Below are 25616 nucleotides of genomic sequence, written 5' to 3'. Positions count from 1 at the left end.
ACTCATTCATTTTGCAATTATATTCAATAGTTAATAAAAATTTACTTGAATATGGAAAAATTCTTACGAATATTTCAAAATGTAAAGAATATTATATTTTCTTTAATAGTCTTAACAAGAAGATTATCCATAAGATAAGGAAGATGTTTGTCTATTGACAGTCCTTGAATTTGATGTAAGCTCAATTAGGTGAGTAAAATATGTATTAATAATAATTTTATTTAGTTTTAAGTGTAAACAAATAAATTATCAATTAAATCCAAAAATAAAATATCTGCAAATAAAAAAAGTCATTAATTTTTATATAAAAAAATATCTATCAATATACCGTCTTTTAATTTTGAATATAAATGAAAAAAAAACTATTATTTAAATTTGGTACATGTGTTCAATAATACAAAAGCTTCCATATATCGGCTAAATGGGTACACGTAAAATCTTCATGTTGGAGGGGTATTTTTCATGATGATGAAGGGACTTTTATCTGTGCTTTGTGATTTAGTGGTATCATGTTGAATAGCATATATTGGATCTGAGAGAATATACAAAGGAATGGAATTACCTATGTCCATGGCATGGGATGCGAATCTCTTATCATCAAATCCATTACCCGGGGATGCTTAACTTTATATTCAGTATAATATAAATATGTATATGGATATCATAATTTTTTTTTCTAGAGAATTTAAATGTTATATGATAAAATGTGTTTTTTATAATAAATTTTGAAAAAGTTAAAATTTTATAATTTTATTAGAGTAATTGAATTATTTACGCTTTGAAAAAAAATTACAAGAATTTAGAATCTTTTATATTCTCAACTTTATATTTTAAATACTTGTAATTCGAATTAATATTACTTTTAACCGATTCAATTTCACTTTAGTTTTAATAAAACAAGTTCATCTTCATGTGAGATTGTTTTAATTTAGTTTGATATAATCCTGACCAGACTTGATGTTTTAACCAACCACGAGTTCAACGTAATTTCGTCGAATTTAATTTGATTTATCTCAATCTCACGTTGATCTAACTCAACCTAAATTTGATCTAAGTTAGACTCAACAAAACTTTACTTGATGTTCTAGTCTAAGTTATTTTGAATCCAGCTAAATATAAATTAAATATAAATGAATGATAGATTATCAGTAATGAAAAATATGAGATGAACATAGAAAAATAACACAACACACATCGAAGCAAATTCGTCACCTATAATACAACACTACAAATCACTAGTGAATTAAAATTATCATAGTTAAATATTTGAATAAACCTTATTACTCTTTTAACTCTATATTAATAATTATATAATCATGTTATTTCTTTTAATCATTAATAAAAAATTATACTTATACACACAATTAATTACTTTTGCAGACATTTAAATTTTCAAAAATGCATTTCAACCTTTTCATTCTCAGAATTCCCACGTCTGCACATGGTCTGTTTGTCCATAAAAAAAAGAGTTGACGAACAAGCAAATTTCAATGGCATCCTCCAACATATCATATCCAATCTCATACTCTGCAAAAAAATTGTGAAATTAAAAAATTGATATTATTATTCGTATAAGTGATAACAAGTTGTAGATAATCTTATTTTTACGGAGAAAAAATGTAGAAAATTGAATTTAAAGAATAAGCTTTACACGGTTGGAAAAAAAAATAGAAATGTGGTCCCGTTGAGCCAATGGTTGCTAGGGACGGGGTAATATAATCCACCAGTAGCGATTTGCGGAGTCCACGTGGCTGATTCAGAGGAAAGTTCACGAAGCCTGGCGATCGCTGGTTTCACCACGTGGCATGTGTCAAAGGCCTGTCCCACATACTTCCATTTCCCGAATACCTCACACCGTTTGTTCACCGTTTTCTTAACCATGATTAGTTAGGACACGAGTTTCCCAGCTTTGGTTTAATCCTAAATCATGGTTGAACCTCGGTTTCACCGCCTATTCCAATTGTTATAATGGTCTGGGTTCATTGTTTCTTGTGTTTCTCTAAGTGCTTGCTTAAATTCATCAAATATTATTAAGTTTCTTCAACTTAATTTAAATTCTAATTTCAGGATACATAAATATTATTTTTGAATGATTAACATTTTTGAAAATGAGAAATAATAGAAAATGGTGAGAATAAAATCGAGGTAGAATGCGCACAAAGAAAAACGTTACGGGTTCTATCTAACGTACAATCAACGGAGATGCTGCTTTCAACTCAAACAAACATGGTATAATGTAACGTTGGTTTGGAAGCGTTTGGCAAGAACTATGACAAGACAACGCAACATTGAATTGGATTGCAACGACATCACTGAATTGCCGTTTAGTCAAGGGAAGCTTTCTTAAAGAGACGCCACGCGTCAAAATGCACTGAAAACATCAATATGTATGTATGGTATTATCATCACTTAAATTATCTTCTATTTCTAGTTTAATTTCTATGTAACGTTAATGCAGAGTTATTATCCAATTATTTTATCTCATAATTAGGAACCTTATGTGGTTGAATCACCCTCCTAACACTATTATAATCGGGATTACTTTTATGTATTTGGTTAACTTTTAGTATTTTAAAAATATATCTAAATTTTAAATAAAATAAAAATTATAATAGAATTAAAAATAATTTATTACACTTTTATAAAAGAGCAACTTTTCCATCTCCGGGTTATGTCACTGCCCTGTTTGGTTGGACCACCATCACTTTGTTTTTTCTTCAAAAATATCTTAGTTTTTTCACTTCCATATTGATGCACTAAATTTATCTTTTTATCATATTTTGAAAAGTTTACTATTTAGTATGTATTTGAATTTAAGTTGAAGAAGTTAAGTTTAAATTTAACTTTTTTTTTTTCAATTTAAATTTGATTAATAATATCATTCAATTCAACCAAAAAGTATCCATCACTTAATTTGTTTTTTCTCCTTATCATTATACCATTATACTACACTTTAATATTATATCTTCATACTTCTTTTTAAAGATATGGACAAACTAATCCAAGAAAACTCATAGACTTATAGCTGTGTAAATATGCATTTTTTTTCTTCTGAAAAGTAAAATATATTTAAAATATTTTTCTATAACCTTGTGATAACTTAATAATAAACATTTTCACTTCCATATACTCAAAAATGTGAAAAAAAAAATATGCCTCCTTTTTTATTAGTATTATCATACAAAAAAAGACACAAAGTAAATTTTGTACATTTTAAATAAGTAGAGATGATTTCTTTTATAATTATTTGGTATCTTACTTGGAACATCCGCAAATTCATGGTTGCTTAAATAAACTGTCCAATTAAAATTTATACACATTATAACGCCACATAAATCACTATTAAATAAAATTCATACTTGGAAGGTGACCACTTGATTTAATTTCTTGAATCGTATAATTATTATTATTTTTTATAATATTTTATATCCAGAGTTATAATAGTTGAGCTTTCATTGTGACTTTCTATTTTTGGTGTTATGATTGTACTTTTCAATAACCTATTTCCGTCCATTTTCTTAAACGATAATCCTTATTAGTCAAGCCTCTTAAGCACAACTGGGTTTTGCCATAGGAAACAGAGGAATGAAATTAAATTTAATGTGTTTTTTTTAGTTGAAATTGCCAAATATATGAATACAATGTGGATGATTCATACAAAAAGGAAAGCCAAAGAAGTTACAAGAAAACCCAAGCTCAGACAGATAGAGCTAAATACGAATTCCATGATTGGGGGTACCATTATTTTCAGGTTGAAAATGTGGTTGGGTCACTCAAATTAACACTAACACTACCTACTATTCAAACAAGAATAATGATGGAGACATGATGCTCAAATCAGTAGCGTAATTCGCCCAACATGGTTTGGTTAACCTCTTCATAGTTTCTTTCGTTCTTTTTTTTGTTTACTCAGCATGTAGATAGATAATATAATGTGAAAACGCACAAAAAATAATATTGAAACCAATTCAGTTTCTCATATATAATGTTTAAAATCATTTTAATAATTATTCCAACATATTCAAATATTTTTCCTTTTCATATTTAATTCTCACGTGTAACATCTCATTTAATAGTTTTTCATACTATCAAACAAAACATTATATTATGGTCAAACATAGCAGATAGTAGAAGCAAACAAAACACGCGTAGAATAAACATCTCCAGTACAGTCCTCCACACGTAAACATCTAAGAACTCATATACATCAGATAAGAGTGGGTAAAAGGGGATCCTAGACTACACCCAAGACCTCAAAATAATACAGTAAAAGTCTAACTATAGTGGCACTCCTCGCCAATCTCCAACTTCTGCTCAAGAGGAAGCGTCTCCATCAGGTTTCAACTCTGCTCCCACCAAACATAGGTGATCATTGCAAAGGGGTAATATGCAAAAAGCAGACACAACAAGAAGGGTAAGCTAACTGAAAGAAACAAATATCAACACACTTCGCAATAAAAGATGGCATTTGTAGCATGTAATTCAATCATAAATTATAGACTCTATATCCGGATTGTGTAAGTGACGTTGGAGCTCTTGGTGGCTTGCACCTGTAACGGTTTCCAGACTCTGCAGAGTCTGGACACATGGAGTATTCACCCGACCGTTCCCAGGGTAAGTCCCCTCCACGTCTAAGACTTGATCGAGTCCGACGACGAGGACCTCCTGCTACTCCTCACGACATAATCCATTCTACTCTATCTGAGCTTGAATGATTATTGGAGTTTCAGGATACCAACCATTTAGATTCCTCACATCCTTACACACACTACTACTCCACTTGAATTTCCCTTGAAATTCCATTCAACTTCCTCTTCTTCAAATTTATATTCATCTAATTAAATCATTCAACACATCAATGATAGCATTTCAATCATACAAAGTCTAAATTGCAAAAAGATGCTGTAAAACATATATTTATAATAAGGAAAACAGATTTAAAACACTACTACTGCAGTACCTCTCGCTCAGGCTAGAAAGTCTAGCTTAGGCGAGAGGTCATCTCACTTAGGCGAGTCAGTCTCGCCTAGGCGAGGCACTAACAGGGGCAAAAAGAAAAACCTGGGCGAATTCTCGCTCAGGCTAGGCTGGTTCGCCCAGACGAGATCGCTATCTCGCTCAGGGGATCATGAGCTAGCCTCAGGTCTGGGCTCTGAAATGGATGAAGAGTAGGTTCAGAATTCTCTTTTTGGTAGAGAGATGGTAGAGGAAAAGAAGAGAGAAGAGGTGCTGTGAAGTGTGATGAAAATTTAGTGAAGTGGGTGGCAGAGAGAAAAGAGATTAGGGGCTGAAAACTTGGGTCCCCACAATCTCCCCAACAACAAGAATTTTCGTCCCGAAAATTAAGACTCACCAGAGAACAAGTGTGGATACGTTTCCCTCACTTCTTTTTCAAGCTCCCACGTAGAATCCCCTGTTTTCCTATCCCAGATGACCTGAACCAGGCTGACTGATTTCCCCTTGCGTTGTCTAGTCTGACTATCGCCAAGACTAACCGGCTGAACCTCCACCGAGAGATCTCTTCTCACCTGTAGATCTTCTAACTCTAGCACATGAGAAGGATCAGATACATATTTTCTGAGCTGAGAGACATGGAATACAGAGTGAAGGTTAGACAACTGAGGTGGTAGAGCGATCTCATAAGCTACTGGCCCAATCTTCCTCAGGATCTGATATGGACCGATGAACTTAGGAGATAACTTCCTTGAGCGAATAGCCTTCCCTACACCAGTGGTTGGGGTAATCCTCAAGAAAACGTGATCCCCCACTGCAAACTCCAAAGGTCTTTTCCTCTGATCAGCATAGGATTTCTGTCTGCTCTGAGATGCCTTCATCCTTTCTTGTATCTGCTTGACCTTTTCTGTAGTTTGCCTCAATAATTCTGGCCCTACAACCACTGACTCTCCGTCTTGGTACCAGCACAAAGGGGTCCTGCATCTCCTGCCATAGAGAGCTTCATATGGCGCCATGCCAATGCTTGCATGGAAACTGTTATTATAGGTAAACTCTACCAGGGGCAGAATTTCATCCCACGTGCCAAGGTGATCCAGCACACATGTCCGCAAGAGGTCCTCAAGAGACTGTATTGTTCTCTCGGACTGGCCATCCGTTTGGGGGTGGTAAACTGAGCTCATAGTCAGTCTGCTACCCATGGCATTCTGTAACGTTTGCCAGAAACGGGAGGTGAAACGGGGATCCCGATCAGAGACTATGCTCAACGACACTCCATGCAGTCTCACAATCTCATTGATATATATCTGTGCCAACTTCGTCATGGACATTCTCAGATTCACTGCGAGGAAATGGGCACTCTTGGTCAGGCGGTCTACTATAACCCATATAGCATCATGGTTTCTCACCGTCCGTGGTAAATGGGTAACAATATCCATAGCAATGTTATCCCACTTCCACTCTGGAATCTCCAACTGTTGCAGCATCCCTCCAGGCCTCTGATGTTCTGTCTTAGCCTTTTGACAGGTCAAACACGATGACACATACTGAGCAATGTCCGACTTCATGCCCGTCCTCCAGAACGATTCCCTCAGATCGTGATACATTTTAGTCATGCCTGGGTGCATGCTAAAACGACTCTTGTGCCCCTCTTCAAGAATCATGCCCTTCACCTCCAAATCCTCAGGTATGCAGACCTTGCCTCTGAATCTCAACACCCCATCACTTCCTATCTCAAAGTCCTTGGCTTTATCTGTACCAAGCAATTCTGTTGTCCTTCTCAATTTGGGGTCGGATGATTGTCTCTCCTTTATCAGGACGAGGAAATCACTAGATATGGTTAGACGATTGCATCTAATGACATCCTCTCCTAAAGTCACATGTAACTACATGTCTCTGAACTGTTCTATCAAGTCCAACTCCTTGACCATCATATAAGAGGCATGAACTGTTTTTCTACTTAGGGCATCTGCCACCACATTCGCCTTCCCCGGGTGGTACAACAGTTCAAAATTAAAGTCCTTTAAGAACTTCATCCATCGTCTCTGCCTCATGTTCAACTCTTTCTGGTCGAACAGATACTTCAGGCTCTTGTGATAGGGGATAACCTGGAACTGAGCACCATACAGATAATGTCTCCAGATTTTCAGTGCAAACACCACAGCCGCTAACTCGAGGTCATGTGTGGGGTAGTTCTTCTCATGGCTCTTAAGCTGCCTAGAGGCATAGGCAACCACTCTCCTTTCTTGCATCAGAACACACCCTAACCCCTGATGGGAGGCATCACAGTAAACTTCAAAGGGCCTACTGGTATCAGGAATCACCAAAACGGGAGCACTGGTCAGCTTCTGCTTCAACTCTTGGAAACTATTCTCACACCGATCAGTCCAAGCAAAAGGCTGATCCTTACGAGTTAGCTGTGTTAAGGGTGCCACGATCTTAGAAAACCCCTCAATGAACCTCCGGTAGTATCCCGCCAGTCCCACAAAGCTTCTAATCTCCGTCGCTGATTTAGGACGCTCCCATTTTAATACCGCTTCGACTTTAGATGGGTCCATTGCTATGCCCTGAGCCGAGATTACATGCCCCAAGAATTGGACTGTGGTAATCCAAAACTCGCACTTCGACAGCTTTGCATAGAGTTGCTTCTCTCTCAAGATACTCAAGACTATCCTCAGATGCTCTGCATGTTCTTCATGAGTCCGGGAGTATATTAAGATGTCGTCGATAAAAACCACCACGAATTTGTCTAGAAAAGGCCTGAAAATTCGGTTCATGTAGTCCATAAACAAAGCAGGGGTGTTGGTCACACCGAAGGGCATCACTACGTACTCGTAGTGCCCATATCTAGACCTGAAAGCAGTCTTCTGCACATCACCGGACTTAACTCTAATCTGATGGTATCCTGATCTCAAGTCGATTTTTGAAAACACTGCAACGCCGTGCAACTGATCCATCAAGTCATCTATCCTTGGCAGAGGATATTTGTTCTTGATTGTTAGCTTGTTGAGTTGCCGGTAATCTACACAAAGCCTGGAGCTGCCATCCTTTTTCTTAACTAGCAACACAGGCGCTCCCCAAGGTGACACACTGGGCCTGATGAATTGTTTCTCTAGCAGTTCCTCAATCTGCTTTTTCAACTCTGCCAGTTCAGCAGGGGCCATCCTGTAAGGTGCCATTGATACTGGCCCTGCTCCAGGTACCAGGTCAATAGAGAACTCGATTTCTCTGGGTGGGGGCAAGCCGGGTACCTCATCAAGGAACACATCAGAGAATTCCCTCACCACTGTCGTCTCAAGGTGTCCGTCCTCCTTTTCAACAGATAGTTGAGTTAGAATCAAGAAACACTGAGATCCCTCTTGGATGGCCTGATCTACCTGCTGCGAGGACATCAACATAACTTCATCCTCTGAGTTGGGAAACAACACCCTTTTCTCATTGCAATCAATAAGAATGTGATTAGCGGATAGCCAATCCATTCCCAAGATCACATCCAGGCCCTCCAAAGGTAAACAGATCAGGTTTACCCGGTATTGGCGTCCCTCAACCTCGATCCGGCACCTAGCACACAAGGTCGAGGTTCTGATCAACCCAGAAGCAGGCGTGGACACCACCAGGTCATACTGGAGCTCCTTTGCCGGAAGACCCAACTCCAACACTATAGACTCCGACACAAAAGAGTGTGTCGCTCCTGAATCGTATAGTACACATAGGCTCCTACCATCAATCATGCAAGACCCAAAGATGAGATTACCTGCTTTGTTCGCCTCTGTGCCCGTCATGGCATATACTCTACCAGCTGCCTGAGGTCTAGCACTTCCTCGTGTCTGCTGCGACTGTGATTGTGCCGAAAGTCTTGGCACTATGCTCCGGCCAGTAGGGCAATCTCTGAGAATGTGACCTTCCTGGCCACATCTATAACACGCCCACCTACTACCAAGCTGAGGATAAGTGCTCCTCATATGGGGCCCTCCGCACTGAAAACACCGAGGCCTGGGAGAAAGGTGCTGAGGGGACTGATGCTGAGGAGACTGATGTGACTGTGGTGAGAATCTCCTGGACCCCTGAGGCGGAGGTCTGGAGTAGGGCTTCCTCCTATCATCCTGTCGGCTCGTGGACCCAGATGGTCCTCCCACCTTCTGTTGAGACTGTTGCTGGGCCTCAACTTCTGCTTTCAGCTTCTCCATTACTCTTGCTTTTTCCACCAAAGCAGGGAACTCCTTTATAGAGAGTGGAGCCACCAGGAGTTTGAGATCACCTCTCAACCCATTCTCAAACTTCCTACACTGCCAGTCTTCTGCCATCCTTAAGGTGTGAAATCTGCCCAAGTGCTTGAACTTCTTCGCATACTCAGATACGGACATCTCTCCTTGCATCAACTGTAAGAACTCCATTTCCTTGGCATACCTCACACTGTCTGGGAAGTACTCAGCATAGAATTTCTTCTTGAATAGCTCCCAAGTGATGGTCTCCCTACTGTCTTCTAACATCATCTTCATGCTAGACCACCAATGAACAGCCTTTCCGGCTAGTAAGTACTCAGAATATGCCAGTCTACTCTCTGGTGGGCATCTTTTGGCTTCAAATATCCTCTCCATATCTCGCATCCACTGATCTGCCTCATCTGGAGTGGTCTTGCCATCAAAGCGGGATGGATGATGCTTAAGAAAGTCCTCCAAACTCCATTCTTGCACTCGTGGTGGTGGAGCTTGGGAAGATCCAGCCACAGATCGATTCTCCCCTAGCTGATGTAAGGCCTCCAAGTGCCTCTGTTGGGTGGTCTCTGCTGCGAGTCTAGCAGACTCCATCTGCTGCAAGGCCAAGTTGTGCTGGTTCACCATGTTAGCATTTTGCTGCTGCATGGCTGCCAACATCGCCTCAATAGTCCCCACCAAGTGAGAGCTATCCGGGCTAGGAATAGGAGGAGGAGGAGGTCTAGGTGCCATAGCTCTGACCACATAAAGAGAAACATCAGTTTATCTAGCAAACTCCACAACTGTGCCAAAATACTATAAGAGACACACAACAAAAACTAGGCAAGCTCACACCTACAGACCCTAAAGGAACTACTGCTCTGATACCAAAAATGTAACATCCCATTTAATAGTTTTCCATACTATCAAACAAAACATTATATTATGGTCAAACATAGCAGATAGTAGGAGCAAACAAAACACGCGTAGAATAAACATCTCCAGTACAGTCCTCTACACGTAAACATCTAAGAACTCATATACATCAGATAAGAGTGGGTAAAAGGGGATCCTAGACTACACCCAAGACCTCAAAATAATACAGTAAAAGTCTAACTATAGTGGCACTCCTCGCCAATCTCCAACTTCTGCTCAAGAAGAAGCGTCTCCATCAGGTTTCAACTCTGCTCCCACCAAACATAGGTGATCATTGCAAAGGGGTAATATGCAAAAAGCAGACACAACAAGAAGGGTAAGCTAACTGAAAGAAACAAATATCAACACACTTTGCAATAAAAGATGGCATTTGTAGCATGTAATTCAATCATAAATTATAGACTCTATATCCGGATTGTGTAAGTGACGTTGGAGCTCTTGGTGGCTTGCACCTGTAACGGTTTCCAGACTCTGCAGAGTCTGGACACATGGAGTATTCACCCGACCGTTCCCAGGGTAAGTCCCCTCCACGTCTAAGACTTGATCGAGTCCGACGACGAGGACCTCCTGCTACTCCTCACGACATAATCCATTCTACTCTATCTGAGCTTGAATGATTATTGGAGTTTCAGGATACCAACCATTTAGATTCCTCACATCCTTACACACACTACTACTCCACTTGAATTTCCCTTGAAATTCCATTCAACTTCCTCTTCTTCAAATTTATATTCATCTAATTAAATCATTCAACACATCAATGATAGCATTTCAATCATACAAAGTCTAAATTGCAAAAAGATGCTGTAAAACATATATTTATAATAAGGAAAACAGATTTAAAACACTACTACTGCAGTACCTCTCGCTCAGGCTAGAAAGTCTAGCTTAGACGAGAGGTCATCTCGCTTAGGCGAGTCAGTCTCGCCTAGGCGAGGCACTAACAGGGGCAAAAAGAAAAACCTGGGCGAATTCTCGCTCAGGCTAGGCTGGTTCGCCCAGACGAGATCGCTATCTCGCTCAGGCGACCCCAGCTCGCCTGGGCGAGACCTCGCGCAGGAACAGAGGTGCATCTCCTGATGCTTTCGCTCAGGCGAGAGTAACTCGCCTAGGCGAAAATATCAGGTCATGCACCTATTCCCACATGCAACAAACCAGATTCTATCAATCAACAAGAAATTTTCACTAACATACGCATTACAAACACGAATTCATCACTTAATTATACAATTCAAACTCATCCATGGATTTTCCATACAATTTTGAGAAGAGGAATTAGCTTCCCTTACCTCTATAGGATTTTTAACTAGCTAGAATCCTTTCTACCAAGAGCTCCTTAATTGTACAACCTTCTAAGCTGGAAATGTAGGTTCAGAGAATAAGAATGATTGTTGGTTCTCAAAATTGACTCAACAGTAAGGAAATCTTTACAATTTTCGAATTGAAGAAGAAAATGTAAAGATTAGGTACAACTTACATGAAAAAGGGGAATTGCAGTTGAGATAGGGGATCATGAGCTAGCCTCAGGTCTGGGCTTTGAAATGGATGAAGAGTAGGTTCAGAATTCTCTTTTTGGTAGAGAGATGGTAGAGGAAAAGAAGAGAGAAGAGGTGCTGTGAAGTGTGATGAAAATTTAGTGAAGTGGGTGGCAGAGAGAAAAGAGATTAGGGGCTGAAAACTTGGGTCCCCACATCACGTATGATCTATTATAATATTTTCAAAATATTCCAATAATTTCAAGTTGTTTCTTCATTCCGACATTGCTTTTTTTAATAGGAAAAGTTTAAAACCGTTTTTTTTATTGTAAAAGTTAATGAAAGTTACTCAACGTGAAAATTGTTAGCATATAACCATTAAGTGGTTGATAACAATACAGGAAGTAATTGTTATTTTAGTTTTGTATTATTAATCTTATTACATCGGACACAACCTTCATCTTTAGGATAATTAGAGTATAATTGTGATTATTAAATAATCTCACAACGTTAGAAACCGATACTTAAAACAATTTATCGAATTAAATAATTGGGAAACAATTTCACATTCATCATAAGTATCTAGATAAGTAATGTAAAAATAATCAGGCAGATAAAAATGCTTTAATTTGGAATAAGGTGCATAAGAAACTATACAAAACACACTTTGATGTTTCAATTTTTTTTTTATCAATTCATATTTTTATAAATACAAGTTTTAGTTTAGTTTTTATGTGATATTAATGTAAAAAAATATTATACTATCAATCATTCATATTAATCATGACTTGCTGGTTGATTTTTTTTATTTATTTATAACAGGACAGTTTAGATTAAAGGAAGACGAAGATTAAAGAAAAGTGTGAAAGGCACTAATTAACGTCAACATTAATTTATAGTTGCTCTTTTATATTGTTTACCGACGAAGAGATTTGAGAAGTCTTCAAAGTTGCTTATTATAACCTTTAAAACAAATTGGTTATTATAAATATTAATAAATTATATATATATATATATATATATATATAATATGTATAATATGTGTGTATTTTGGCCATTATGTAAGGATTATTAATAGTCGGAAGGATAAATAAGATTGAACGATAATATACAAATATTTTACATTCTCAACGTATTTAAATGAAAATCATAAAAATATCTTCACAAAATCTTTAAAAATATCTCAAGGACCAGCACTTGAAAAAGAAAGGATGGATGCATATAAATTGAAAGCATGAAAACGACTTATTGATAGTAAATGCATTTAGAGGAGGTTCAGGGGTCTAAAAAAGAAAGCAGTAAACTACAGACATAATTTTTCCTATAAGAAATATATTCAACAAAAGCATAAACTATTCCCATTGGTTCTTCATTTAAAAATCTGATTGGAAAAGTGATGTACTGTAGGGACTATAGATGTTGTATTTAGTGTTTTAACATGCTTTTATTAATAATAATGATTGATGGTTAATGATTTGTTAGGACTTTGATAAAAATAACTATTTTTTTAAAATAGATTTACATCTAATTACATCCCTATCTTTTAGTAAGATAAACAGTTAATTCTTTTAGTAAAATTAAAATTTGTATATTTAATCTCCTATCTTATTTTATTATATATTTTAATTAATTTATTAATATTTGTATAGATAATTTATATTTCAATATATACAATTATATTAAAAAAATATTTTTAAAATATTCAAATTAAAAATAATTTCAAAATATCTAAACTAAAAATAATTTCAAAAAATTTAAATTAAAAAATATATATTTATATTAAAATTAAAAATAATTATAGTATCTTTTAATTGAGAAAGATTAGCTACAAATATATTATTTTAGTAAATTTTTAACAATTTTGCTATGAACCAGCTATAATTTAATTCCTTCACTATTTCGTCACAAATTAGTTACAAATATATGTTATAGTAAATTTGTAGTTATTTTGTTATGAAAAAGTTACAAATTATTTCTTTCACCATTTTCTCACAAATTAATGAGAGATTAGTTACAAATATATATTCTGGCTAATCAGTAGCTATTTTTCTACAAACTTGCTACAATTTTATTCTTTCACTTTTTCCTTACAAATTAGCGAAATATTAGCTACAAATATATTTTTTTCACTAATTTCTCTAGCAAAATAGAATTTTTCTTGTAGTTTATTTTATTTTTAGTTAATATAAGATCTTTAATATTTTATCACATGTTGATATATATATATATTAAAAATACATCTAGACATGAAAGTAGTTAGCCGTTTATATCAAGTTCAAACTTTTTTTTTGCACACATACTTTTCCAGATGAAACTATAACGTATTTAACTCAAGGAGTGATTTTCTCATCTATTATGGATTTTATGCTATCATCCATAAACTTAAAATTCATAATATTAATTGCTATAGAAATATTATTTAGTTGTCTCTATTTGAACAACTTGATATTAATGATACAATATGTCTAATAAATAATAAATTTTATTATAATAAACTTAAAAGAACTCTAATGCTATATTGAGAACTAAATTTTAAGTTTAATTCAACCTTAAAAAATTATTTATATACTATGAATTTGTTTTATTTAAAGTCGATAAGAGATATTTTAACAATAATATTTTAAAAATTTTAAATATTATAATAAAGTATATCAATTTAAAAATAATAACTAAATAAATTTTTGAATTAAAAATAAAAGATTATTTCAATAATATAAGAGGAGGGAACACATGGTGAGTTCGAATTTATTACTAACTATGATTAATATATGGGTCAAATATGTTATTGATGTTTTATCTTTGATCCTTTAACTTTAGATGAAAATTGGTAGTCCATCTTTGAAATTTTGACCCAATTTAGTCCCTAACTTTAGAAATTGTGGTTTAGTTTTTTTAACAAAATTTTGTTAAGTTCATTTAACGTTTTGAACGTGTTTCTCAACTAATATTGAAGTGAAAATGTGTCAAACTTAGACATGTCAAAGTGAGTTGGAACCCGTGAGCCAACCCGACTCACCACAAGTTCGAGTCGAACCGGGTTGAAAAAATAATTTTTTTGTCGTTATGGGTCAAAATCAGTTGAGCTCAATTAACCCACGGGCTATGCGGCTTCGATTCGGGTTATAGTGAGTTGATCCACTAATCCACCTAAATTTAAAAAATACACTAACTTAATAAAATTAATTATTTTAATATTTAGAAAACTCAAATCCATAACTTAATCCCTATTATCTTTTTCGTGTATGTACTTCATCAACAAAAAAATCCCTAGCTTCCCTTCCCTCTAATTCGTGGTCGTGGTGGTGCCTATTCGGTGGTGGTCGTTTGGCCGCCTGCGACGACGGTGGTCGACATTGGTGCACGACGGTGGTCGACGTTGAGGTGTGGTGGTCATGAGTTAGCAAATAAAGTGTTTGAATGTTTGACTGATTGGAGAATTGATAGGAAAATATTTCCTATAATTTAAGACAATGCTACTGCCAATGATCATCTGCAACATATTTTTGGTGAACAATTAAGCTTACAAAATAATTTATTATGTCATGGTGAATTTTTTTCATGCGAGATGTTGTGGTCATATCTTGAATCTTATAGTTCAAGAGGGTTTAAAAGTGACTGAAGTTGCTTTGCAGAAAATTAGACAAACCATTAAATATGTGAAAGGGTCAGAGGCAAGGAAAGTAACATTTACTCAGTGTGTTGTTGAAGTGAGGGGTATTAATACTAAATATGACGCTTGAAAGTGGTCTTGCATCGTCACACTTTTGCAAGTTTCACTTTGTGTGATAGAAATTTTAAACATTGCTCAACAATTGAAGAGTGGAAAAGAGCTAAGAAGATGTCAAATTTTTAGGCCATTTTATAAGATAACCAATTTGATTTCAGACACATCTTATCCAACCTCTAATGAAGATTTTATGCAATTCTTGAACCTGTAAAAGATGCAATATACCTAAATTCTAAGTCTTAGGAGTAACACCATATTGTATACCAATATATATATATATATATATATATATATATATATATATATATATATATATATATATATATATATATATATATTGCATTAGGGTTAGATTAGTACATGTTGTAATAGTAAAGCCATAGGAAACCTATTTTGCTATTTTTCTAGATTGTCCAGTTCTCATGATAGTGTATTCACTAATCATTGCTCCAATGTACTTTATATGCAATATCTTTAATTGGATATAAACAGTGAGCAACTCTGCGATCTGTGCATGATTTTTTATTGATTTAGTATTGTGCAAATTTTGATTGGATATGAGCATGATTTTTCTTATATTATGTAGTGATGCACGAGAAAATTTAGGAGGATAAAATATATACATTGTGTGTTTGATTGTTAAGAATTAAAATTATGATGTAGTGATTAAAATTTTGTTTAAAATTATGCTTTTCCATTTTCCTACCTAATTTTTGAACATTATATTCATATTCCATTTACAAAGAAGTGGAAATCAAGATTTGAACCATGACCAATTGGAAAAGCTAGCAAAACTATAAGATTGACAAAGGGAGTTAAAGCAATTGGAGGATGAAAAGACTCAAACCAATGGCGGATCTTCACCAAAATTTTGGGGGAGCCAAAATAATATACTCAAAATTTATATATTTAATATTATTGTGACTAATTCAATAAAAATAATGCATAATCTAGTATATTTATAATTATCAAAGAAATTATAGTATCTAAAGGAATATCTACCGTTTTTTCATATTTTTAAACTCATTGTAATTGAATTATAATTAAATTTTTCAGTTAACTTTTTTTGATGTAAATAATCATATTTTCTGTAAAATATTCATCTTCCATTTTATTAACATGCATTTGATTCAAAAAATATTCACAAGCTTTCATTTCATTGTTATGCGATAAACAATCACATTATCATGTTTTCATAGTTTCTCTATCAATTTTAAAAAATAAATTTATTTTTTTCATTAATATACCTATTTAAAAAATAAGTTTAAGACTAAAAAATAATTTATCATAATCTAATCAAAAGTTGAGAGACATAATTACTAAACAAAACTATGATAATAAAGTTACAATTAAAAATCGACTATGAAAAATCACATAGTACATTGTTTCTTCTTCTATATTAATAAAAAATGAATATACAAAAAGGTCATGAGATAAAAAATAATGCTAAATGTTAAACAAATAGTTCACTATTGAGATAAGAGAAAATTACCTTATTTATTTATTTAATAATAAAAGAGAAAATATGAAAAAATGAGGATAAAAATACTGAGTTTATGTCTAACTTTTTTAGGAACAAAAGAAAATAAATAAGTACGAGAGAAGAATACAACATATAAAAAAACTCAAAAGACAATGAAAGAGAAAATAAAAAATATCTTAATAATTTTATTTCTTTATATATTTAATTTTATATTTTATTATTTATTATTGTACTTTATAAAATAAATAAAAAATACTTAATTTAATTTTTATTAATTTTGAATCTAATGTTATTTAATTTAAAAATATAAATAGTTTAAAAAAATTTAAAAATTTATATAATTTAAAAAAAATTAAATAAAAAATAATGAAAAAATATAAAAAAAATTGGGGGAGGGGGCCGTGGCCCCCGCCTGCCCCTTCCAAGCTCCGCCGCTGACTCAAACAATCGTCTTATGAACCAAATGTATTGTTGTTTCATTTATATTTTGTTGAATAGTATGACAGAAACTGTGTATTATTAGCTATGTTTTCTTGGATTATATGGACACTTTCTTGGAAACGTTCATCATATATTGGTAGTGAGCATGATAAAGACATTAGTACTTGATTTTACTGTAATTGTCATCTCATGAGTTACTTAAAGAATTATTTAAATATTTGAATACTTAAAAGTAAATAAATAAATAAATAATTTATTTCTTTTTTTACACGAGTTGGTGAGCCAATCCACTTAACTCACCAACCCGTAGTGGGTTAATATTAGTTTCAAAAATTATAGCTCACCATAAAGTGAACTGAGTTAGACTTATTCATGTTTAACCTGGCTTGTGGTGAGCCAACCCGTGTAATCTGAGTTAGTTCACTTTAACATGTAACAAATTTTAGTTAAAATGACTAGATCCATACATTTCTAGAGTGTAAGAGTTATGAGAGAGAAAAAGAAACGAGAACTGTAATATTTTATGAAAGGTGATTATATACAAGAGAGGGAGGAGGAGAACCCTATATAAAGGGTTGTAAGACCTATGCAACAGATAATAGAAAACTAAACTAACAGTAATAGAAACTAACAAAAGCTAAATCCCTAAACATAAAGTTGAAAAATTAAATTGAATCAAAATTTGAAAAAAACTAATTTCAATTTTTAGGACAAATACATATTTAACCCTTAATATTAACAGGATAAAAATTTTTTCTAAATTGAAAGAAAAAAAAATCTCCTTCACAACGGGCACGTGGTTCATTGGAATTATGAACTAATATGTTCGCAAATAAATCACTAACTTCTTTTAATTGACGGCTGAATGCACCACCATTTTTCAAGTCCGAAATAAGTAAGTATCGATTTTTAGAATCACTTTGCGCAATTGGTAAAACAAAAATTATTGGAATTTAATCTCCTTTCCGCAAGATGTAAACAATGTACACATGAAGATAATGTCTACATTTATGGAAAAAAGTAATTTTAACACCAGCTTTTGAAAATACATTCATTTGAGAACCGTAATCATTGAAAAAAAATATATTAAATTAAAATATTAATTGGATTATTCAATAAAATATAATTAAAGAATAGTATAATTATGAAGAAGTGTCAAACTATCACTCCTCTATATTTACCTGTAAAATGGGCTACTTGCTATAATTATTTACCACTTTTTAATAACATATACTTTGGATAAGGTGATGAAAAAGACTTTCATTAGATAAGGTGTTTTAATTAACCTACCTCCGATGTGACATATTTATCTTATCTAATCCTTTATCTTTTTATTTTCAAACAAGTAAATATTAGTTTATAAAAGGTATTTATTTATAGAAAATATTTATAAAGAAACCCGATAATCGTGAATAATGGGTTAGTTTTAAAAATGTGACGTGATACGAAGGTGCGTGAAAATTGTCGAGTTGTTTGAGTTTTCAAAAAAGTGCTTTGTTTAGGCTCCCTCAATTGTGGAGTTTGATTAGCTTCCATAATTTTATATTTATTTCAAAAGTTGGGTTTGTACTGGTTGGATTAAGATAACAACGCGTCTCATTTTTTTAGTCTGAACATGAGAGCTTGCAATTCATGTGCTCAAACTTCTCAAAGAATTTGAAGTAAAATAAAATATATTAATACTCAAAAATACATTTTCATTTTGTTCGTTGGTTGATGTATTTATTTCGGAAATTCAGTTTGAACAATTTCTTTAATAATTTGTTTCTTATTAGTTACTATTATTATATGATTTTTGTTAAGATTGTTCGTTTTAAGTTTTAAAGACAGCAAGTGATAAACTCAATATTTTGAAACTAGATTGTTTCTACTATTATTAAAATTATTTATAATTACAGACACGTGTCTTATTAACCTAAAGGGCAGTTAGAAAATTATTATCATAATTTATTTCGTATTAGATGAGTTACTTTGTGCTTAGTTAAAAAAATACTTGTTTTAATGAAATAAGCATTTATTTTTTTTAAAAAATGTTCGTCTCATTAATTTATTTATATTTTTAACGAGTATAATTTATCTACTTATTAAGTGGATCATTATTTGAAAAATTGCTTTCTTTTAGAAACTCGAGCTCACTTTTTGTTTCTTTTCTCTGCATATCTTTAAAACTCTAAAAATTAATAGTTTTCGTTTTTATATAAAAACTTGGCATTTTATGTTCGAACAAAGATCATATGAATTGAAACGAAGCAAATCGTTTCTCAGAATCACTTCGTTTATCCTTTTTTAGCTAAAGAATTACTCGCACTAGGCTAAGAGATCACTTATAAAACAATCAAGCGTAAAAGTGAAATTTGAAGAAATGATGGGGAAGGTAGAAAATAATGGGCTGCAGTAAGCAATTGCACTAGGGTAAGAGATCACTTTCATAAAACAAAAGTGAAATTTTAAAAAATATGGGCTGCAGGTAAGAAATCATGGAGTGCAGTAAGCAATTGCATAGAGTAATAAGGAAGTTTAGTTTTGGGTCCAAGATACTACAGTGCCCAATAATATGGTCCAACATTGCATGATATTCGGCGTCATTTTTTTGCCGAAGCCCATTCAGAAGGAATTAATCATTGATCCTTTTATAATCTTTCAGGGTTTTATAATCAAAACTTCAAGTCATAAATAAATGTTTTAACATATTTTATCGGGTGAAAGCAATAATCAGCATGCCCTTACATCATGAACAATCTCATAAAATATATGGATAGAAATTAGTATGACAATGTGGCCGACCTGACTGGTTTATATATGTTTTGTATAGGGCTGTCAAAATGTTAATTCGGCTCGATCTGGTTTGACCTATCACGGGTTGATCATTTAGTGAGCCAACCCAACCTGTCTCACTTATTAACAAGTTAAAAAAATTCGAACCTGACCCAATCCACCACGGGTTGGTGGGTTAAACGGGTTGGCTCATAGGTTCATTTAATTAAAAGAAATACATTTTTTTTATTTTTTTCAGTCAAAACTAAATTACAATTCTAATTAAAATCTAAATAAACTTTAATACAATCCAAATACAAACCAAAATCACAAAAATACAAATTATCTATATGTGTAGGCTAAAAAAAATAACATAACATGATCCAAATACAAAGACTAACTTAACAAAAAAAACTTGTGTGACCTTTTTATTTGTGGATTGGTGAGCCAACGGGTTTAACCCAAGTGAGCCGGATTCTAAATAAGCTGGATCACAAATAAACTTTGTAAAAAAATTCAACTCCACCCAACAAGAATCCGTGATAAACAGATTGACTCGCGAGTTTTAATCTATTTTCACACCTCTAATTTTGTAGGTGATTCACAAAATATGAAGCTGGCCTGTCCATTCCACTTTAAAAATCAGATTGAAAATTCTGGCCCGTTCTATTCTGCGTAGCTATTGGCCTGAGTATGCAGCCCAGTTATATTATTTTTTGTAAATCTCTGATTCGTCTTTGATCCTCTTCTCTTTCCAACATTTTATTTCCCACATTTTCCGCTGCCAGATACCTAATGAGTTAATTTATTCACCCCCACTTTATTTCATGCAAACTAATTAGTTCCCATTTGGTTTTCACACTCAAAAATTACTTTTCAATATTTTAATATAAAATGTTCATCATAATCTATATTTATTATTTAAAAAGAACATTTATCAGTAAATTTATTGATTAAAAAGTAAAAAATTGTTTATAAGTCATCATGGTGCCACCACTTTAATTGTATATGTTTCAAGCTTATTAAAACTTTCATTTACAGGGACGCGAACACTGCAACCCAGAGTACATGATTGACACTGGCTCCACTCCACCTCCAAATGCAACAACAGGATTGCAATGCGTCCACCCAACTCTAATGTAACTGAGGAAAGGGTTGTGAATAGCGTGAGTATATATTTGGCTTTACCAAGTTTAATATTCAATCTCAAATTCATCATATAGACTACAAGAAAAATTACAAGGCATCATTAGGAATTTCACAGACATACCAATTCAAAATAAAGTACCATGAGACGCATGAAAATTACGTAATTTCTTCTCCTTTTGCGTGAGCTGTAGCCACTTCATTCAACCACTTGTCCTTTTTTGTCTGTGTCTTCACTAATAGAGGCTATGTGAGGTGAAAAAGATGGCATATAAAATGGTGGGAGGGAATAATAATTGAGAAGTGGGAGTGTAGCATTTTGCGACTGAGCATGGCCCTCAGCTTCACTTTTGCAGCCATTATTTTCCTCACTCTTCACACAGTTCACTCATCTAACCCACCATTCGCTTGCGATTGGTCCAATCCTGCCTCCAAATCCTACCCATTCTGCAACCCCAAACTCCCCATCCCCCAACGAACCAAAGATCTTCTCTCCAGACTCACACTTCAAGAAAAACTCTCCCAACTCGTCAACACCGCTCCTTCCATCCCCCGCCTCGGCATCCCCGCCTACCAGTGGTGGAGCGAGGCCCTCCACGGCGTAGGAAGCGTCGGCCCCGGCATCCACTTCAACGGCTCCGTCTCCTCCGCCACCAGCTTCCCTCAGGTCATCCTCAGTGCAGCCACCTTCGACCCCCTCCTCTGGTACCGAATCGGACGCGCCATTGGGATCGAAGCCCGCGCAATCTATAATGCGGCCCAGGCCCAGGGCCTCACCTTCTGGGCTCCCAATATCAACATCTTCAGAGACCCGCGATGGGGCAGAGGACAAGAGACACCCGGCGAAGACCCTCTCCTCACTTCCCGCTACGCAGTTTCCTACGTCAGAGGCCTCCAAGGAGACTCCTTCCACGGCGGCAAGTTGAGGGGCCACCTTCAAGCCTCCGCCTGTTGCAAACACTTCACCGCTTACGATCTGGACAATTGGAAGGGCGTGGATCGCTTTCGCTTCGATGCTCGCGTAATTAACCACTTCACTCCACACACCACTCAATCACGTACCTTTTCTCTTTCTTCTGAACTCTTGGATATGATCCGTTTCAGGTGAGTCTGCAAGATTTAGCGGACACATACCAGCCTCCGTTTCAGAGTTGCGTACAGCAAGGAGGAGCCAGCGGGATAATGTGTGCTTACAACCGCGTGAACGGTGTTCCGAGCTGTGCGGATTTCAACCTGTTAACCAAAACGGTCAGAAAAGAATGGCGTTTCCGTGGCTATGTTACGTCTGATTGTGGAGCCGTCGGGATCATACATGACCAGCAAGGGTTTGCAAAATCAGCGGAGGATGCTGTAGCCGATGTTCTTCGTGCTGGTATGTCTCTCTCTTCTGCCTCACTCCACACACATAGCTTTAATCGCACTGTTAAAAATCTTGGTTGCTAATTAAAACCACAAAGTAGCTTAAAGTGTGATTACCTAAATCGCATGTTCCTTGTACGTAGAAGCTTTTATCATCTGTCTATTGTCGGTTTACAGTAACATGGCTTTACAATGTTATTCATTCTCAATCATATTAATGCCAAAGTCGCTGGCTTGGCCCAGTTATATTAGGTCCCATAATATGTTTATCGGTATTTCCTATTTTGCCTTTCTATATGTTTTAATGTTTCACATTTTAGGTTTCTAAGGTTCTCATTTTTGTATTTTCATTTCTTCTGTTAGTTTAGTAATGCCATGAATGATGCATATATCAATAAGATAAATTATAGTATGTATTATTTTCCGACATCTGTGAGCCCCACAAAGTAGACTTTCTTTCTACTTTCCATACAGAGCTTAGGTATGTGTATTTTAACATTTAAGAAAAACGTATGAAATACAGTTTTTTAAAAAATAAAATTATAAATAAAACATGTTTAATTAATAGATTTAAAGTTTTAAAAACACATTGAAAACAAAAAAAATGTTTGAAATTATAAAAGTATTAGTAGCTACAATTTGGAGAGAAAGAGCATGTTGGCTTATAAAGGAAAAAAATAATCCAAAGTAACTAGTTTGAGATTTTTTTAAATAGAAAAAAAAATAGGGAGTTTTGGATTTTAAAGAGGGTTGGGATGATATATTAGGAAAATGTTAAAAAACACGAAATTCCTTTTGACGAAAACAACTAGAATTTTTGAAAAGAGAAACGGTGGTCCCTAGAAAAATTATTTTCACCATTGTGATAGGAGTTATGTTTTCTGTTAACTTACATTGATATTGTTAAAACTTTCAAATTAATATTTGTTTAATTCGTGTTTTTGGGGCAAAAGTAGCCCTGCTCTTTCGAAAATACTTGTTTTCTATCACATAATGATTTCCGTCAACGCAAATATTTGGTTACAGGTTTTTCGTAACATGTTTTCTCCAACTATTAAGCACTCCTCTAATAATTATCAACTCTCTCAGTGATAGGTGGAGTAATCGGACAATGTTTTATTGATTAATCCCAAAAAGTTAACTTTTTTATATGTAAAAAAAAAGTTGTAAAGTAAAATAATGCGTGTAAAAATTTGTTAGGAGTCAGACTAATAGTGTCCAGAGTAATATTATCATCTCATTAACAAGCAGAAGTTAGTTTGACTCAATAATTTTTATGATAATAAACAAACATAAACTAGATTTGTTTGAAGTCTCTGAAGAATGTTAAACTATCTTATACCAGAATGGTGACATTTTTTCATCTGAACCAAACTTTTCAGAAGCATCGCAGTGAATATGTTGTTAAACTTTGCAGGGATGGATGTGGAATGTGGTAGCTATCTGACGGATCATGCTGAATCCGCAGTGTTGCAGAAAAAAGTATCGATGTCTGAAATAGACCGTGCCCTTCACAACCTGTTCTCTATTAGAATGAGGCTAGGCCTGTTTGGTGGAAATCCAAGCAGTCTCCCATTTGGCATGATTGGTCCCAATCATGTGTGTTCCAAAGAGCACCAATATCTAGCTCTTGAAGCTGCAAGAAATGGCATTGTCCTCTTAAAAAACTCTCCCAAACTTCTACCACTTCCAAAAACAAGCCCCAGCATTTCCTTAGCAGTGATAGGTCCCAATGCCAATGCTTCTCCACTAATTCTTCTTGGAAACTATGCTGGCCCTCCTTGTAAATTTCTCACAATATTGCAAGGCTTTCAGCACTACGTTAAGAACGCCGTTTATCATCCTGGCTGTGATGGTGGACCAAAGTGTTCTTCGGCTCAAATTGAGGAGGCAGTGGAAGTTGCAAAAAAGGTGGATTATGTGGTGCTGGTTATGGGATTGGATCAAAGTGAAGAGAGGGAAAAACGTGATCGCATTCATCTAGACTTGCCGGGCAAGCAACTTGAACTCGTGAACAGCGTTGCTGAAGCTTCTAAAAAACCAGTTATTTTGGTGCTGCTTTGTGGAGGGCCTGTAGATATCAGTTCAGCCAAGTATAACCACAAAATTGGAGGCATCCTCTGGGCTGGTTATCCGGGAGAACTTGGAGGCATTGCACTTGCACAGATTATATTTGGTGACCACAACCCAGGTGATGATATTTCTTTGCTATTTTATCAATGAAAAACATGATTCACAAGTTTATTACTGAAATGGTGTGTGCTGTTGCCTGTCATGAATACTATGTAGGAGGAAGACTCCCTGTTACTTGGTACCCAAAAGATTACATCAAAGTACCGATGACAGACATGAGAATGAGAGCTGATCCTTCTACAGGCTATCCTGGGAGAACTTACCGGTTTTACAAAGGTCCAAAAGTGTATGAATTTGGCTATGGACTGAGCTACTCAAACTATTCCTATGAGTTTGTTTCTGTTACACATGACAAGCTTCACTTGAACCAATCATCCACTCATTTGATGGTTGAAGATTCAGAAACGGTAAGGTACAAACTAGTTTCTGAGTTGGGAGAACAAACCTGCCAAAGCATGTCACTCTCGGTCACAGTGAGAGTTCAAAATCATGGAAGCATGGTGGGGAAGCATCCTGTACTGCTGTTTATGAGACCTAAAAACCAGAAAAGTGGAAACCCTGTGAAACAGTTGGTTGGTTTCGAAAGTGTGATGCTTGATGCAGGGGAAATGACTCATGTTGGATTTTCGGTAAGTCCTTGCGAACATCTTAGTAGAGCAAATGAAGCTGGTGCAATGATTATTGAAGAAGGGTCTCAGGTGTTGCTTGTGGATGATCAAGAGCACCCAATACATATAATTGTTTGATGCTACGGATTTATTCTTCAACTGTCGCAAGCTAATTTAGCTGACATGTTTCTGAAGCACGCTGCAGTTTGGGATTATGAGACCACGAAATGTACTATAATTTGATTTGATTCGTGGATCCATCCATGGTATTTGCATCTGAAATTCAGACGACCGAATCGTATTTCAGTATGTTAAATGTAAAAATGTTGTTCCTCGTTGATTGTTGAACGGGATAAACCTGGTCACTAAATTAAACTGTATGGATTATCTAATAATTTTTTTTTATCCTTT

The 25616-nt window shown here is 34.9% G+C and overlaps 2 protein-coding genes across 2 annotated transcripts; one reads left to right on the top strand and one right to left on the bottom strand.

Annotated features, from left to right (window-relative positions):
* Positions 1-4128: 4128 nt before the first annotated feature.
* Positions 4129-11692, bottom strand: LOC114162169 (uncharacterized). Its single transcript, XM_085666437.1, has 4 exons — positions 11557-11692; positions 11369-11436; positions 8705-10327; positions 4129-4346 (listed from the first exon to the last, which is right to left on the bottom strand). Exons 3-4 carry the CDS (start codon positions 9894-9896, stop codon positions 4315-4317), a joined length of 1224 nt encoding a protein of 407 aa, XP_085522563.1. The 5' UTR covers positions 9897-10327; positions 11369-11436; positions 11557-11692; the 3' UTR covers positions 4129-4314.
* A 9529-nt stretch (positions 11693-21221) lies between these two features.
* Positions 21222-25610, top strand: LOC114163351 (Glycosyl hydrolase family protein). Its single transcript, XM_028047612.2, has 4 exons — positions 21222-22126; positions 22210-22477; positions 23882-24655; positions 24754-25610. Exons 1-4 carry the CDS (start codon positions 21437-21439, stop codon positions 25341-25343), a joined length of 2322 nt encoding a protein of 773 aa, XP_027903413.1. The 5' UTR covers positions 21222-21436; the 3' UTR covers positions 25344-25610.
* The last annotated feature ends 6 nt before the right edge of the window (positions 25611-25616 follow it).

This window comes from Vigna unguiculata, chromosome 9 (assembly GCF_037176805.1).
Source record: "Vigna unguiculata cultivar grain cowpea cultivar isolate G323 ecotype 2 chromosome 9, ASM3717680v1, whole genome shotgun sequence".
NCBI classification, from domain to species: Eukaryota; Viridiplantae; Streptophyta; class Magnoliopsida; order Fabales; family Fabaceae; genus Vigna; species Vigna unguiculata.
Note: the sequence above shows the minus strand (reverse complement) of the source record. Positions and strands in the feature narration are given on the sequence as shown.